Source organism: Bidens hawaiensis, unplaced genomic scaffold (assembly GCF_021521415.1).
Source record: "Bidens hawaiensis isolate Kalapana, Puna unplaced genomic scaffold, B.hawaiensis_p1.1 tig00017066_1, whole genome shotgun sequence".
NCBI classification, from domain to species: domain Eukaryota; kingdom Viridiplantae; phylum Streptophyta; class Magnoliopsida; order Asterales; family Asteraceae; genus Bidens; species Bidens hawaiensis.
The window spans coordinates 87,851-105,462 of NW_027492584.1; the positions used below are offsets into that span (position 1 = coordinate 87,851).

General features: G+C 36.7%; 2 protein-coding genes and 1 pseudogene across 4 annotated transcripts; 1 reads left to right on the plus strand and 2 right to left on the minus strand.

Annotated features, from left to right (window-relative positions):
- The first annotated feature begins 431 nt into the window (after window positions 1-431).
- On the plus strand, window positions 432-4,691 carry LOC143552991 (phosphatidylinositol 4-phosphate 5-kinase 6-like). Of its 2 annotated transcripts, none has more exons than XM_077043078.1 (8): window positions 432-1,798; window positions 1,885-2,052; window positions 2,581-2,746; window positions 2,818-2,934; window positions 3,014-3,207; window positions 3,632-3,735; window positions 4,017-4,092; window positions 4,170-4,691. In XM_077043078.1, the coding sequence occupies exons 1-8, from the start codon at window positions 738-740 to the stop codon at window positions 4,450-4,452; spliced, it is 2,169 nt and encodes a 722-aa protein (XP_076899193.1). In that variant the 5' UTR covers window positions 432-737; the 3' UTR covers window positions 4,453-4,691. The 2 variants fall into 2 exon arrangements, with proteins under 2 accessions (XP_076899193.1, XP_076899194.1); XM_077043079.1 differs by having other exon boundaries at window positions 3,632-3,729.
- Window positions 4,692-4,790: 99 nt separating this feature from the next.
- Window positions 4,791-6,352, minus strand: LOC143553019 (uncharacterized). Its single transcript, XM_077043098.1, has 3 exons — window positions 6,031-6,352; window positions 5,873-5,935; window positions 4,791-5,786 (listed from the first exon to the last, which is right to left on the minus strand). Exons 1-3 carry the CDS (start codon window positions 6,350-6,352, stop codon window positions 4,930-4,932), a joined length of 1,242 nt encoding a protein of 413 aa, XP_076899213.1. The 3' UTR covers window positions 4,791-4,929.
- A 4,227-nt stretch (window positions 6,353-10,579) lies between these two features.
- On the minus strand, window positions 10,580-14,863 carry LOC143552992 (uncharacterized; annotated as a pseudogene). Its single transcript, XR_013138748.1, has 9 exons — window positions 14,322-14,863; window positions 13,527-13,700; window positions 13,283-13,456; window positions 12,685-12,759; window positions 12,569-12,614; window positions 12,220-12,314; window positions 11,628-11,724; window positions 11,469-11,535; window positions 10,580-11,321 (listed from the first exon to the last, which is right to left on the minus strand). The product of XR_013138748.1 is annotated as an uncharacterized LOC143552992 (transcript).
- Between the last annotated feature and the right edge of the window lie 2,749 nt (window positions 14,864-17,612).

Below are 17,612 nucleotides of genomic sequence, written 5' to 3' on the forward strand. Positions count from 1 at the left end.
TTGCTCAAGTGATAATGTGACAAATTTGTTAACCAAATCACTTCATACCTCAACATCTAACTATGCTAAGTTGCTAACATTAGATTCACTGACCCAATAGCTCAATAATACATTCGTTAGCATTGGTAAATATGTGCAACAATCTTGTGTCATGGCTTTTGTTGTTTCTCATATAGGCTCGTATAATTTATAAACCTTTTCCGCATATCATACGTGTCAAATAACCTTACTTGATGTATACGCTACGTGAAAAACGTTACATAACCCGTATAACATGTCAGCGACGTGGACACGTGTGTAGCCTAGTCCTTAAACAATAAACATAGTGACATTGATATGTAACACGTTATGCTCAAATTAGGCATACAAAACCAAAACATATAATGTCAAAAGTCATTTTCAGTTATGACAGTGAGTATGTGAACAATAATATTATTGGACAACACAACATAACAGGTATGAATGCCCGTTAATGCAGGTAACCTTAGACTTCTCATCCACCCAACAACTGTTGGATTTCATAGTCATTTAAGGAACTAATTCCGGAAACCAGCAAACATTGTCTTGTCCGATCCAACACCTTCATTTGAATTAGGGTTTGCAGGTTGCACACCACATGTTTGTTGAATTGCCTCTGAGAGTAACATTGATGATACAGGGTGATCTTGATCTGGGTTAATAATATTAATAATAATAAAGACTTTCCATTTGTGTGATTTAGATTAGATTGTGAGATAATGAGCAAAGCATTGGTGGGCATTTTGAAGGCAGCTGAAGCTAATATTAGGAAATCTCCAAGCTTTGCAAAGAAGAGGGCAGTCAGCATTTTACGAACAATGTCTGTCGCCCACGTGGATGACGATAACGGAGACGGTAGCCACACCGAGAAGGTGTTCTCCAACGGTGACATATATATCGGTCAGTGGGCCACCGACAACCCTCATGGGAATGGAAAGTATTTATGGTCAGACGGTTGTATGTATTTCGGGGAATGGAATGATGGTAAGATTGACGGGAAGGGTAAATTCAGCTGGACGTCGGGTGCGAGTTACGAGGGTCAGTTCAAGAACGGGTATATGAACGGTGAGGGAACGTATATGTGTCCTTTAACGGATACGTATCGTGGGTCTTGGGTTATGAACCGGAAGCAAGGAAAGGGGAACATGAGTTATGCGAACGGGGATAAGTATGATGGGGATTGGAAAAGAGGGTTTCATGAAGGGCAAGGGAAGTATCTTTGGAATAACGGGCATCAGTATGTCGGCGAATGGAAGAATGGGAAGATGAATGGGAATGGAACATTGATTTGGGCTAACGGGAATCGGTTTGACGGGTGTTGGGAAGACGGGTTACCGAAAGGGAATGGCACGTTTCATTGGCAAGACGGGAGTTTCTACGCGGGTGTATGGAGTCGTGATCAAAAGGAGCAAAGCGGGAAGTTTTATCCTGCAAATTCTATCAATCCGCATGATGACTGGGACCCGAATCAGTTGTTTACGGTTGACATGGCCGAGTGTGTGATTTTTAAGGGTGAGAGTATTGAAACGTTCCTTTCGGATAAGGTGTTTTCATGGGGTAGTAGTAAAGAAAAAGCGCCGCCTAGGAAGAGTACGAGTACTAGAGTGTCGGTTGATGGAAGAATCAGTAACGGTGATGCTCTTAAGGATGTGAATACTAGGAATGTGTTGTTTGGTAGGTCACTTAAGACCCCGTTGCATCCTGGAAAACGACAAGGTGTGACGATATGCAAAGGGCATAAGAATTATGAACTTATGCTTAACCTACAACTTGGTATAAGGTAATGTTTTCATAGGGTGCTTCTATATAAATGTGTGTGTGTGTGTGCAAGTGTGAGTTTGTTATTAACTGTTGGTGCAAATCCAGACATGCGGTAGGACGGCCCGCTCCAAATAAATCTCTTAGACTGAAGCCGACGGCTTTTGATACGCGACAAAAGTTATGGACAAAGTTTCCTCCCGAAGGATCGAAGAATACTCCACCTCACCAATCGTGTGAATTTAAATGGAAAGATTACTGCCCGCTGGTTTTCAGGTTAGCATGTTGTTATATGAAATCTAAAGAACGGAGCATGTTTGTGTTCTTTCGTTGAACTTAACTTTAACTGAACAAACGATTGAGCGCGAACACTTAAACGAACTGTGTTTTCTTGTTTGTGTTTGTTGTGTTCGTTCGTTAACAGTATAAATGAACAGTTCACGAGCGAATATAACTAAGCTAAAACCAGATAAAGGTAACGTGACGAACAATGCATTCGGTCTAAATAGTTACTAAAACTAGACTAAAAAGTTTTAAATGAATATATTAACCAACTCACACTCGAACATAGATAAACGTAAACTAACGAACATAAATGAACAAACAAGACGCGTTCATGTTCGTTCGTTTAACTAAATGAACAAAGTTTTTTTTGTCCATCTTCGTTTATATATTAAATAAACAAACTTCCCTTCAAACGGTTCATGAAATGTTCATTGAGTGTTCGGTTCATTTACAAGCCTAGAGAACTTTACCCTCAAGAAAATGTTTTGACTTTTGGAGTCATATTTCTAATGATTTCAGGACTCTTAGAAAACTATTTAATGTGGATCCAGCTGATTACATGATATCTATATGTGGAAACGATGCTCTTCGGGAGCTCTCTTCACCTGGAAAAAGTGGTAGTTTCTTCTATTTGACCCATGACGATAAGTACATGATTAAAACAATGAAGAAATCAGAAGTCAAAGTGAGTCAACTTCAATCCAAAGTTCTTGATTTCAGTTTCATTATGTTTATGAATAATGAATACTACTTCAGGTTCTAAAAAGAATGCTTCCAGCGTATTATGACCATGTTAAATCCTTTGAAAACACACTCGTTACAAAATTTTTTGGTCTTCATTGCGTGAAGTTGAGTGGACCTATACAAAAGAAGGTAAGCATTTACAGATTTTGCTTCAACTGGTCAATTGTCAATGGTCAATTCAGTTATATTTTTTTGACTATTGTGGCAGGTTCGGTTTGTTATCATGGGAAATTTATTGTGTACCGAGGTACCTATTCACAAACGGTATGATTTGAAAGGGTCTTCACACGGGCGAATCACAGATAAACCGGAGTCGGAAATCGATGCGAACACTACTCTCAAGGACCTTGATCTAAAATTTATCTTCCGGTTGCGAAAAGATTGGTTTGATGAATTCTGCAGGTAAATTTTGTGTTTTCTTATAGGGTTATCACGAAATAATAACCAGGTTTCAATATTGTTCTATAAAGTCGCTCATACTTTTTTTCTAACTATAAAAAAACTTTCATTATTGTTCTGCTGTTGTGTAATTTTTTCATAATTGATTAAATGAAGGACATAAATAGAACAATTATGAAACTTGGTTATTATATAGTGATCTTTGTTTTCTTCACTTTGACTATGTAACCAAGTTTCATATCTGCTTCATTTATCTATGTAACAACTATCAATATTAAAACTTGAGTGGTTTTTGTTGTTTGAAAAGCGTGTGCGTGACTTTAGTAGAACACTGAATAAACTTGGTTACTATTAGGTGAATATTCCATTTATTTCTTATAATATCACTTGATTTTAACAAACTTATATACTCACATTGTTACTTCAGTCAAGTAAACAAGGATTGTGACTTTCTTGAGCAAGAGAGAATCATGGATTACAGTCTCTTGGTTGGTATTAGCTTTCAAGAAAACAGTAAGGAAACAGGTGTGGGTAAAAACATCTCTCTCTCTCTCTCTCTCTCTATATATATATATATATATATATAGTGTTAGAATCAAATACAAAACATGAGAAGTGTAAGAAGCATTAGAGTAATTATGCTAACACTAGAATAATTACTATTACTCTTGTTCAACTCTAGTGCTTCTGACACCTATCACGTTAAAAAGTGTTTGTATCAGAACCCCCCCCCCCTTCTCCCTCTCTATACACGCACGCGCACACACGCATATTAAATGGATGGTACAGTTATTCTAGGTTTCTCGTTTCAGGGGGAGCTGAACTTGATAGCCCAGGAACAGCTACTAGAATTATAACTGACACAGATACTGTTCTTAATCCCGCACGGTAAGTTTAATGCGTATAACTTCTTAAGTCATTTCATCCAGAAATAAGAGTTTTATTGATATAATATAGCTTTGCAGCCGGGCATCCGTACGGCTTGGTATCAACATGCCAGCTCGGGTTGAATTGACGGTCAGAAGTCATGAAACTCAGTTAGTTGGAGAACCAACCCAAGAATTTAGTGATGTCATACTCTTCTTTGGTATAATAGATATATTGCAAGATTATGATATAAGTAAGAAGCTTGAACATGCATATAAATCATTCCAATATGATGCTACTTCCATCTCGGCTGTTGACCCTAGACTGTATTCTAAACGGTTTAAAGATTTTATGTTTAAAGTTTTTACTGATGACAGCTAAAAATTACATGATTCGACTCGTGTTGTTGAGGTTAAGAGCTTAATGTATAGCGAATCAAGAATGATATCGCGATTGTAACTTAGAGTTGTAGACTAGGTAGTTTTTAGAGGTTACTAAAGATATGAGTTGTTTTATATGAAATCATGTTGTAGTTTCGGTGTAGCAGTTTATGTTGGTTTGACAAATCTTGTGTTGTATACTTATAGTAGTGAACCACTTTTCGCCACAAGATACTCATTCTTGTACACAAATCGAATCACATTACCCATTGTGCTTCGTTCTCATACTCAATTTCCCGTAGTGAAACACTTTTCGTTCAATAATCACAAGTCCCCTTGTGTATCAGAGATTTCCATCTGGATCAGCATATATAAAACTTCATATGACTTAAACTTAACTCCTACTAGTTACATTAGAACTGCATTAAACATGAAGCAGTTTACCACATGTGGATAATATTAAACAAGGTTCAAGATCCTAGAAGGGGGTGGCTGCAAGTTCCTTAAAAGCAAGCTCACAATCAGCAATTTGTTTAGAAACAAGTTTCATGTTCGATTGCAACGCCATCATCTCCTCATCTCTCACCTTATTCAATGCCACCTTCTGCGCCATCCTCTCGTGCAACTCCTTAATCTTCATTTCAAGTTCATTAATCTTCTTCTCCTCTACACACTTCTCAGCATTGCACTTTTCAAGCTCTTCTTCAACCTCCTTCAGCTTAATCGTCTGCTGACTTGCTTTCGGTTTTAAAGACAGGATCTTGTTGAAACGACCTCGAATCACATCCACATCAAACCCATGAGTCTCCAAGTCGGTTAAGATTTCCAAACCGTTGTTGATTGGGTCAACAGGGTCAGTCAACTGTAAGGTTGAAAGCATCTGAACCATATTCATAAATGTCACCATGTGGGCAATGGCTAAGCCCTCACGACGATCCGCTTTGACTTTCTTCAATGGTGAAAAGTGTGGTCTTTGTGGTGATGTTTGGTATATTTCTAGTGATTCAATGGTGGCCCAAATAGGTGACCGCTTGATAAAAGGCCAATCTTGTTGGTAGTCGATCGTGGTTCCAACTAGTTCATCATGATCGTCGGGAGCGGGACCAGGACCAGTGGGTTGATTCGGTGGTTCATCATGGTGGTCAGGACCAGGAGCGGGACTAGGACCAGTGACAGTGGGTTCACTCTGTGGTTCATCAAGCTGATTGGGAGCGGGACCAGGACCAGTGACAGTGAGTTGACTCGGTGATTCATCATGGTGGTCAAGACCAGGACTAGTGGCAGTGGATTGACTCGGTGGTTCATCATGGTGGTCGGGACAAGAAGAGACACTTCCTAAGTACAATCATTAATAAGCAGAATTAACCGAAAAGAATATGAAATCAAAAAACATGATATTGAGACAAATTAGAACAACTTACTCTTTAAACCTGTCAGTTGAGATAGAGTTTGGTCATCAGAATCAACAATGACTTCAGGTCCACCTAAAAAAACATGCGCACTTGTTTAAATATATAAACCTAATATTATCTGAATTTAAATCTCAATAAAGACATTTTTAATCATGTTTCAGTACTACCTTGTTGTAAAGTGATCGGTTCTTCAGCTGGTAATTTTGGTGATCTTCCCCTGTTCTTTTTCTGAGGGAGTTCTTTTGGTGGAACGGGCCCATCAAGATCAAAACACTTATGGATATGTCGTATCATGTTAGACGTTCCCCATTTTGATCGAGTCTTAAACTTCCGTGGACACGCATTACAACTAACTATCTTAGCCCCATCGGGTCCAACCGAAAAGGGTCCAAAGTAGTCCCAAACACGAGAAGCTAGTTTACTCGAACTTACTCCATCCTCATGTTCCTCACCTATACTATGTTGTTCAGAGCCAGTGCTGTTTGACATATTTACCTCGAGTCTTGACCAACTAACAAAAGGCATGTAAAATATAATAAACAAATAAGTTAAAAGCATACCATATATCAGAATGCAAAAGTTCAAGACATAGGTGCTAATGCATAATGTACAAGTAAACAAACCGAACATTTGCCGTAAAGCTCGGTTATGTCTGTTCGTTTGTTTAATAAATGAACGAACATGAACATAAGCTAGGTTCGAACAATTGTATTCGTGAAAATTCGATAATGTGTTCGTTTAATAATATAATATACGAGTATTATGTGATTATATATATGTAAAGTTAACATATGAATGTTAAAAGAAACACCAACACAAATTTGGTAATTGAATCGAACCATTGAACTGGTCATCCCGGTTAGTCAAACCAAATAAAACATTGCTTGTGTTTGTTCATTTCCTTAATAAACGAACACGAACAAGAAATTCCGCTCAGTAAAGCCCTAATAATAATTCTGATGAATATGTATCAGTAGAAAGTACCAAATTAGACAGCACAATGTACAAGCTTTAATGCATAATAGCGTATGAAATTGGTTACAAGTTATAGTGCAGAATGTACAACTAACTAGTATTTGGTTGCAATTTGATTGTGAGGTCAAACCTGGAGTTATGACGACTGCTGATCGGAATTCATTTCAGTTTCATACTCATCCACCACCACGACGATGATGATGATGAATAACCCTACCCGTTTCTTTAATATTAATATTGTTGACCCGCTTTCATGACGTTGTGACTTGTGAGTTTCACCCACACTTTTAAGTTTAATTAAATTAAATACAAATCAATTCATATACTTTTTAACACACCCCAGACTAACCCATATCTATTTTTACAAATAACTAATGTGTTATATGGCGCGTTGATAAAAACCAAGTGTTGTTGGTCCTAGAGTTAATGAGGTGGTAAAATGAAGCGAATTCAATCGGTTTTTGTTGCGTGTGTTGTTGGTCCTAGAGTTAATGAGGTGGTAAAATGAAGCGAATTCAGGCGAATTCAATTTTAAGGTAGACCAATGGGTGCGTCGATCGGAAAACTCGGGCGTTGTTAAAACCTTAGTTTGTTTGTTTCCCACTTAATGGCAGCTATAGATCTGATTCGCTCAGATGTAACGATCATTCAGAGTGTATGGCTATGCATCTGAATGAATATTTTAACCTCTGATTCGCTAAGACATGAATTGACGCTGAATGCATTCAGACCTAATTACCCTTGCTGTTGCCTTCCTCATCCCTAAACTTCAGATACCACCACTTCCTCATCCTCTCACCAACGCCGTCCGTCGTTGAACTATCGTCGATTGAAGACCCAACGATTAAGGTGAGTTTATTGTAATTTTGGTTACGTGGTTTAGTTTCTATGTCTTTCAGTTTTGATTTTATAGTTTAGAATCGATTTGTTAAACATTTAGTATTTTCCATTTTGGGGTTTAGGTTACTACGTACATTGGTTTCAATTGGGTTATCAATTTCATTTTTGTTTTCTACATAAACACGAAAAAGGTTCAGTCGAATTTGCAATTATAATATGATTGATTACTGTTTATGAGTTTAGGGACCTTCAATTGCATTTAGTGAACAAGAACACAAATATGATGAACCCTGGACTGATAATCGGTCCCAACTTTAACACCTACATTAGAACACGAGTCCACAAATTAGGTTTTTCTTGGTGTTTTACTTTATCCACTCTGAATTTGGGCTTCAGTTTTGACCTTTTATCAATTGCTTGTACTTTGTACTAAAAGGTCTTGCTTAGAAGGTGTTTGATGAAATGCTTGAAACAGATATAGATAACTGGAATCTTATGGTCACGAGGCTAGCGATGTCATATCTAGAACTAGGTAATTTAATGAATAGTTCTTATTAAGTTTAGTCATGTCATATATGTTTCTGCAAATACACAATCCCAACTTCAAGAATCAAGCCCAAGTAGTGAAATTATCAACATTAAGCCATAATTAGTGATCACAATTGTTTAATATTTGGGGCTTTAATTTTAACTTCTCTTCGCACTTTTACCTTTGATATTTTGCTCTTATTTTGTTGCCGGGTTCTTTTGGTCTCAATCGTGATTGCTCTGCTTGCTCCAGTGATTATTGAGTTGTTAATTGAATGTTCGAGGCAACCATTTTAGTTTAGTTAATATGTGGTGGAGCCTTAAGTTATGTTTTTAATAAACCTGAACATGTTTGTTTTGTTTGTGTATGTTTGTTTTGTTTGTATATTAGTTTATTAAGGCAGCCTTCATGTTCTTTTTTTAACTATAAAATTTTGTTAGATATAGTTTAACACATACTTGAATTTTGAAGGGACATTTGTAGTCCTACCTTGGGTGCTGCCAATCTGCCATGCATAGTATAGCGTATTTTAAGCTATATACGAAACACCAACCGCATAGACTCGTTCGTAGGGGAGTATAAAAAGTCTGGTTTATGAATCAAACCAAAACAGCTACGGCGTAATGCGCCGGGAATTTACTAGTTTTCATGTAATTGCTATTTGTTAAAATGTAAACGTGATTGCTCTGTTGGTTTGTGAATGTGCTAGCAGTCATCATTTGGGCCATTTATTTGACATGTGTGCTTGATGCTTGCTTTGTTTGTGATATTATTTGAATGACCTAATAGTTACTTTGCGATTCTTAATTCTGTCACTCCATTGTTCTTATTGCCAATTTGAAAGAAAATATGTGACCCATAACATTCATCTAATAAAGACCGAGTTTACTTATACAGGTGCATGCGATGGCAGCACAAGAATGAAACGATTGATGACTTTCGACTGAAAAAAGGATGCAAACGCTTTTGGTGATTGATTAGAAGACAATAGCCAATATGTGTCTAAAAAATTATTGTGGCGACGACCAGCGAAAGCACAACTTTTGGTAAATTACTAAAGGAGTAATTGGCCCTTCGAATGGTGGATAAAGGCTATGATAGTTTATATTATTTTCCATTTGGATAGTATGTTTTCACGGGTAAAATTCAAATTGTACGCAAACTATTAATGTATATATGGATTATAGTGTATTTTTATGGATTTTAAAGGAATAATGTGTAATTTGGATTCTCTATGGTGATTTGTGGTTTCTTTATATAATCATTTGTCATTCTGTTACGTAAACAAATAGGCAAGTTTCATTCAACATGCAATAGTTTAGAGGGGTAAGTTTGTCATTTTACACAGTTATTCAGAGATCCAACCAAACAGACTTAACTGGTTTAGCACTTATCGGCTCAGAGCCTCTTAACCATTCAGACATCTTAATAATTCAGCACTTAATGGCTCAGCACTTGCCAAACAGCCCCTTAGTGTTGTTGATCCTGAGCGTTGAAGCTTGAGTCTACGCGAATTCGACTGGTCTCCATCACGCTCTTACAATACCGAAACTAAATTAAAAAATTGGTATAAGGAAAGTTTTTGTTACGTTCATTACGGTACTGGAACTAAAACAAAGTGCGAGAATTCGGATTTTCGTCACCTTCATTACGGTATCGGAACTAAAACAAAAACAAATTTGGGATCCGGTCGGTTTTCGTTATGTCCATTGGACCATTACGGTAGTGAAACTAAAACAAAAAATTAGTCAATGCGAATTCGGTCGGTTTGGATTGCGTATGATACTATACCGGAACTAAAACAATAGAGTCGGTAAAACACGGATTTTGGTAAAACCTAAATTTCCAAGCGTTACGACAATTTGTCAGTGTCATGAAAACAACATTAAAAGACAATGATATGGCACAATCGTTTATTGCCATGTAGATCGTTTATTGCCATGTAGACCAATCGGTGATTTGCGACACCAAACTTGTACTTTAATATATAGTATAATTGATAATGATAAAGCTACTTGTGTGTGGTAAAACTATTAAAAATATCATTAATTATACTATATTTTACTTTCATATCTTAGTTTTTCTCTTTATTTATATAATTTAGTAACTTCAAATCAACTTTAACACTAGAGGTGCAGAATCCAGTTTAAAATCTAAAATTGGTTTGAGTTGAAACTGGTTCGGTTTAATCAACAAAAATCGATACCGACTTTTAAAACTTTGCCGACTATAGTCTATCTAATTGCCAATATCCTTGCTTAACACCAAATAATATTACATCCATTGCCTAAGGTTTAACTATTTTCACTTCAACTTCAAACATTATAAAAGCTTTATTAACCACCTCAAACTTTTAATAACATGTTTAGTGATAAACATATACAACACTTCATATCATTTAAACTTCACAGCTAATACTGTTTATGGCGGTTACATAACAATTAGGCCCCAAAGAAAGTTTACAAAGGGGTGGATGTAAGTTTGCTAAAAGCAAGTTCGCAATCAGAGATTTGTTCATAAGCAAATTTCATGTTTGATTGCAACCCCATCATTTCCTCATCTCTCACCTTCATCGTCACCTTCTGCGCCAACTTCTCCTGCAGCTCCTTAATCTTCATTTCAGCTTCCCTAACCTCCGCCTCCACAACACACTTCTCACCGATGCACTTTTCAAGATCTTCTTCCATCTTTTTCAGCTTGATCATGTGCTGACTCGCTTTAGATTTCAAAGAAAGCAACTTGTTTAAATGACTTCGAAACGCACCCACATTGAACCCATGAGTTTCCAAGTCGGCTAAAATCTCCAAACTGTTGTTGATTACATCAACAGGGTCAGTCATCTGTAAGGTTGAAAGCGTCTCAACCAGGTTTCCAAATGTCACCACGTGAGCAATGGCTAAACCCTCTCGATGATCCGCTTTGATTTTCTTCAACGGTGCAAAATGCAGTCTTTGTTGAGGTCTTTGGTAAAATTCTAAAGCTGCAATGGTGGCCCACATAGGAGACATCTTAGTAAATGGCCAATTTTGTTGATAGTCGTCAGGATCGGGACCAGGATTGGTGACAGTGGGTTGACTCGGTGGTTCATCTTGGTGGTCGGGCTTGGGACCAGGACTGGTTAGAGTGGTTGACTCGCTTGTTCATCATTGTGGTTGGGACGAGAAGAAGAACTTCCTGAGTAGACAACAAGCAAGAAACAAAATTAAGGGAAAAAGATAATAAAATCAGAAATCATGTGATTTTTGTGACACAAATTTGAACTTACTCTTTAAACCTGCCAGTTGGGATAGAGTTGGGTCATCAAGATCAACGGTAATTTCAGGTCCACCTATAAAGACATGCTCGCTTATTTAAATATATAAACCTAATACTATCTGAATTCAAGTTTCAATAAAGATATTTTTAGTTATGTTTCAGTACCTTGCTGTGAACTAATTGGTTCTTTAGCAAGTAACTTTGGTGGATTTATTTTCCTTTTTTTCTGAGGGCTCTGGCTATTCTCTGCTTCACAGGTTCCCTGTTATGAAAAAAGTATAATGAGAACTCAAAACACTAAGCTGCTTTTGCTGGAAAACTTTTAAAAAATTGAACACTATACTAGATTCCACCTTCCTCCAAAAATTGGATAAATAATAGTTTTGTTATACAGTATGACATTATATACGCACAAGCGGGACAAAATGGTTAGAAAAGTTAAGCTGGTTTGTTTTAGTGACGCACCTTCTTTACTAGTTTGTCCCAGAATGTCAAACAAGCATCATTCTCTTTGTTAAACCATTCAAGTTGGTTTTTGATGCAAACAAACCATTGCTCTTGCATAGATATAAAAACTAAGTACCAGTTTGTAGAAATAAACAAAACAATCTTACTTGCCCCTATATTTTCAAAATAGCACAATAGTAAGGATCAAATCTTTGCAAGAATAACGGTTTACTAGTAACAACAAACTGATCGTGTGTTTCATTATATTCATGGATCATGAGTAACGTTTTCGAGAGCTAAAACAGCTTACTGTGGTGGTTTGATTCGCTTCATGTTCCATGAGAGGTGAATCTTGATGAACGGCATCAGATTTGCTTTCCTTGGCTTTTGTACTTCCCTTGCTACCTGTACCACGAACCACATGACATTATCAGATTTTGTTTCTTCCATTTCCTACCTAAAATGGTGTTAAACAAGCAATTGCAATTATGTGATCTGAAGTAGTAAACTATAACTGTTTACTTACGGCTCATCTAACAGGTCAAACATGTAAATCAAATACATTAGCATAAACAAAAATGAGATAACTAGATCCGGAAAAAATTAGCCCAAAGCAAAACTTTAAACCTTAAAACCTCAAAATGATTTTTATTCCACACCTGGTGAGGGATCTGAAGCTTTTACAACCGCCTGAGAACTCCTTTCCTGCATGTGTTAGGGGTAAATTAGAATATCTCAAATTACTAAAAAGCATCCATGAACTAAAGCAACTCACACTATTTTTCCTTGAGCGACTCTTAATTACAGAAGACCGTTGAGGAGCGACAGCTGGAATGTCTACATCAGGTGTCTGCATTACATTAAGGATCAAATAATGTTAAGCATATAATTACAGAGTTGTGTTGACTTTTACAGTCAAACAGCCCATAACCTTATAACTTTACTTCAACACACACACATTTTTCTAGGTAGTTAAAACAAATTCAGTTAAGAATCTAAAGGCAAGAATGAGGCGCCATCTAAAAGTAGATTCTTATATAATGGGAAATCAAAAATTAAGCTAACTTTTGTTGGAAAATATCTAAGTTATTTATATTTGTCCAAAAGAATTATATTTCAAAATTGAGCATTATAGTATATTTTACCTTCCTCTAAAAAATGGATAAATAATTGCTTTGTTATCCGATATGACATTATGTAATCATGGGCAGGGCAAAATAGTCCAAAGAATTTTCAAGATTTAGAAGTGGGCTCCTTTAAAGGTCCCACTTTCTTTACTAGATTATCCCAGAATGACAAACAAACATAAGTTTTCTTTATTAAACCAAGTTGTAAATTCATTAATCACGTTTTCAAGTGCTAAATCTGCTTACTGTTGTGGTCTTATTCGTTTCAGGTTCGTTGACAGGTGAATCTTCATGAACATCATTAGATCCGCGTTTTTCCATCACAGACGCCTTGTCTTTCATATTTCCCTTGCTACCCCTGTTCCTTCTAGAAGAATCTGACTCTTTCACAGCACCAACCACCATCTCAGAACTCTTCTCCTGCATACGTCAAGGGTAAATCAGAAAATCTACAATCATTTAGGAGTATACATACACTAAAGCAACTCACAGTAGTTTTCCTTGAACGAGTCTTCACTACAGAAGACGGTTGCGAGCCCGCATTTGCACTATCTCCATCCGTTGTTCGGGCACCTTTAGATGGCGTAGTTAAGCCTGCATGAGCATCATTGTCGGCCTCTGATGCACGTTTGGCGTTTCTTTCAGCTAACTTATCCTCTGGTGTCTACAAATAATGTTCAAACTTACAAATATATAATTACAGTATAGTTGACTTTTATAGTCAAAAAGTATCACACTGGAAAGTACATACATTACTTCCCCTGAATCAACAAAACAATGCCATCTCAAAAACATACATAAACCATAATTTGCAGAAATCATACCAGAACCCTAACCAATTACTCACTTCTGCGATTTAAATAAACACACACCTTCTTCGGCGGTAACTTCCCCTAAATCAAATAGTCAATTATCTCAAAAACACATATAACCTTAAACCCTAATTTGCATAAACAATACAAAAACCCTAATTCACAAAAACTAGGGCTGGCAATTGGGTATCTGTTTAAGACACGATAAGAACTGTTAAGCAAAAAAGTGCGGTATGTGATTTTTTTCATTTTCTTAGATAACTGAAATTAGTAGGCTAGACTCCATCGTATTCCTTTATTGGTACATGAAACTTAAAACTGTCATATAGTCATGACATATAGAGTAGTTAAACAAGTCGTATTCATGTTCGATACTATTGTTAAGCGCGTCGTTTTTAACCAGTTAAACCTGTTAAGACACACATCAAAACCCTAATCAACTACTCACATCCTCAATCAAAATCAACACACACCTTCTTCGGTGGGAACTGCCAGCGTCCGTCAACCCAATCGGCGTGCAGCCGGAGCTGAGACCTTCCAAACTCAACTTCCTCGGGCGGATTCTCAAACGATACAACATACTTCCTGTTTCCAGCAACATTAACCACCTTATCCCCTCCCTATGGTACGCATCCACAACATCATACACCTCAAACTCATCACCACCGGTACCGTCAACCATCGCGTAATTAACATTGTTCCGGCGAAGATTACGAGGAGGCAGAGGGCGTACACAGGTAGGGTTTACGATCTCTGTTAACGGCTCGTCTAATGAGTCGTCTTTGAGGAGTGTGTCGTACCTGACTAAGTATTTGATTTCTTTGTGTTTGTTTTTTTTATTGGAGGATGATTTGGTTTTGCCGGTGGAACGTGTGAGTTGGTCGTCGAGTAGAGTGGCTACGTACCATGCGCCGTGGAAGCCGGGCTCCTCGCTGCTTACTTCTACGGTGGAGCCTTTGGCAACTCCGGCATTCGCCATTGTTGACTGTGACTGAGTGTGAGTGTGAGGGTTTGAGAATGATCGAAATGGAAATGGAAATGGAAATGAGATTTGCCCTGAAATACCCGAAAATCAAACTTGAATCGATTATATAGGAACTGGTTTGAAACTGATTGAAACCGAAGGTTTAAAACTGGTTTGTAGTTTTCACCGGTCTCTACTAAAACCGGTTAACCGAACTGAAACTTGTTCAGACCCGAACAAAAATTGATCGTAACCTGGTAAAAGAACTAGTGTCAACCTGAATCGAAATCGGTCATAAACTTGTTTTGACTTTTGTTGGCCAACCCGGCTTTGAGTTTAAAACATGTTTGGGCACCTCTACAGGCAGCTACTTCTATTGTTAAGGTTTGAGAATGATGGAAATAGAAATGGATATGGAAATGAGATTTGCCCCGAAATACCTGAAAATCGAACTGAAATCGATAATATAGAAACTGGTTTGGATCGAAGGTTTAGAACCGGTTTGTAGTTTTCTTCGGTCTCCACCAAGACCGATTAACCAGACTAAAACCGATCATAACCTAGTAAAGAAACCAATTTCAACCTGAATCAGAACCGATCATAAACATGTTTTGACTTTTGTTGACCAAACCGATTTTGAGTTTTAAACCCGTTTGGACACCTCTACTGGCAGCTACTTCTATTTTTAATAAATTCCAGTCATAGTGTAATTTTACACAAATTTACCACTTATAATTGGATTTATTATGTTTAGTTTGCATCATTTAGGGTGGGTGGGGCACTCTAATCGTCTTAGCTGACTCCAAGCTCACAAATAAGGTTAGCACATTGTCGTGCATTATTAGAGTAATGGATGCAAGTTTCATTTCCGGGTTGTAGTACTCAGAGGGGAGTAAGGCTAAAAGTTGAGCGAGTCTTAGAAAATGAGTTAGGTGTGCTATACCTTTTACGATTTTGGTTGTTACGGGTTAAAACACGTGGCACAATATTATTTGTATACATCTCACCATCCCAAAAAATTTATTAGTGGCTTTCGATTGGACATGGTTGCATCGTGTGTTGGTTGAGATCAATATCAAAATAAAGTTCGAGAAGTCTTATGTTAATGTAATAACTTATAGCACCTATGTAAATGGTGAAACCGGTAGGTTTTGAATTAAAGATGCATGAAAGTGATTCAATATTCGATGACCTAACTTTAGGTAACACAAAACAATGCTGACGACAATGGTCTACAAATATGAAAAAAGGCAAAGAGAGGAAACATATTTGTCAATGGTGGCCTACAAAGATGAACATAAGCAAGAGGAAACACGTTACACCAAATATTGTTACTTGTACTTTATGCGAAAAAAATGTAATCTATATATATTATCTACACTACAAGATAATTTGCCAGTTTAGTAGTATCTTAAACAACATCTTAAATTTTCTTTATAATCATTACTATATTATTTTAGAAAAATTGGATTTTAAAACATTATAATACAGATACAGATAAACGCCTGAATATTAATTACCCTAACCTCATCCTCCTTCCAACTCCGATGGCCACTTCAATCAATCATCAATTTCTCATTCAACAACCAATCAATTTTTCAATATATGATCGGTTTCAATTATAATCGGTTGCAAACCAATAATAATATCGCGTTGTGCGTTAACTGCTCATCCATACACACGATTTGGAATCGCCGTGCCCTAACTGCTAATTACACACGATGCTTCAACTACTTTACGAGACTTGATATATTGAATGCAGATGATTGAAACGATGTATGTTTGTATATAATAATCTGTCACTTCCATCATCAGTTTCACAAATTGAATCTTAGCTTCAATCACTTTTTAATTCTTCTTCTAATAATAATAATAATTCTCCCACCCAGCTAGGTAATTTCGTCTCTTGGCCTTAATCATATTCTCTACATGCTTTTTTGCGTGGCAGGGTAAGCCCCTCGAATGCAATTACATAAATGTGCTGTTGATTATCATGCTTCTTTCCCAGTAGCAGAGCTTATTCATTTGTTAGTTCTTAGACTAATACTGCTTAATACTAAGAAAAAAACTGATAGTGTAGAATGCACATTAGGTGTTTGATGTAATGCCTGTGACAATTCTTTTTTTGCATTATGTTTTTCTTTTTTTTCTAAAATAGGAAAATGCTTTGTGACACTTTTTTTTATTGTTTCTGCTTTTAGTGTTTGATTAATGTTTATTTTGACCTTGATTTTCATAGTGTATGAGAAGGTGGAAAGCAAGGGAAGAACTATTTATAACGAGGTTAGTGTGTTTCTTCTTTCTGTTAGATGTTTTTTTGGCTCACTTTCTACAAGTTAGAGATTTAACATGAAAATTGGTTGAAAATAAATTAGTTGGAAAAGACATCTAATGTGTTGTTGAACCTATTGGCCTTGATTATTGTTCGTAAACGCTTATATTCATCCTTGAGTTTTGCAACTGGGTCAAAACGCATGTGTCCTACACTCCTACCTTTTGTAAGGATCTGCATATGTGCATATTTTGATGATATTTAAGGATCTTGTAATATTTTTTTCTTGATGATATTTTGGTAAGGTTAGGTCGGTACGTCAAAACCTTTTGTCCAATCTTTTTTATGTATATAGTTTGTAATTTTAATGTATTATTATATGTAGGAACAAGACAGATATGGTGCTGGAAAGTTGCACACACATAATCTTGTCAATCCTGTTTTCTATGCTTTAAAAAATGATTTAAATTGCAAAAAACAAAAGAATCTCGAGACTAATCTTAACTCTACCTTACATCAATTGCATGG

Bases quoted from the DNA above. Each gene is read 5' to 3' on its own strand.
- LOC143552991 (XM_077043078.1), top strand. From the start codon at position 738: ATGAGCAAAGCATTGGTGGGCATTTTGAAGGCAGCTGAAGCTAATATT. The intron at 3,208-3,631 runs GTAAATTTTGTG...TTGTTACTTCAG, and splicing joins TGGTTTGATGAATTCTGCAG to TCAAGTAAACAAGGATTGTG. The intron at 3,736-4,016 runs GTAAAAACATCT...TTCTCGTTTCAG, and splicing joins CAGTAAGGAAACAGGTGTGG to GGGGAGCTGAACTTGATAGC.
- LOC143553019 (XM_077043098.1), bottom strand. From the start codon at position 6,352: ATGTCAAACAGCACTGGCTCTGAACAACATAGTATAGGTGAGGAACAT. The intron at 5,936-6,030 runs GTAGTACTGAAA...ATGTTTTTTTAG, and splicing joins ACCGATCACTTTACAACAAG to GTGGACCTGAAGTCATTGTT. The intron at 5,787-5,872 runs GTAAGTTGTTCT...GATTGTACTTAG, and splicing joins TCAACTGACAGGTTTAAAGA to GAAGTGTCTCTTCTTGTCCC.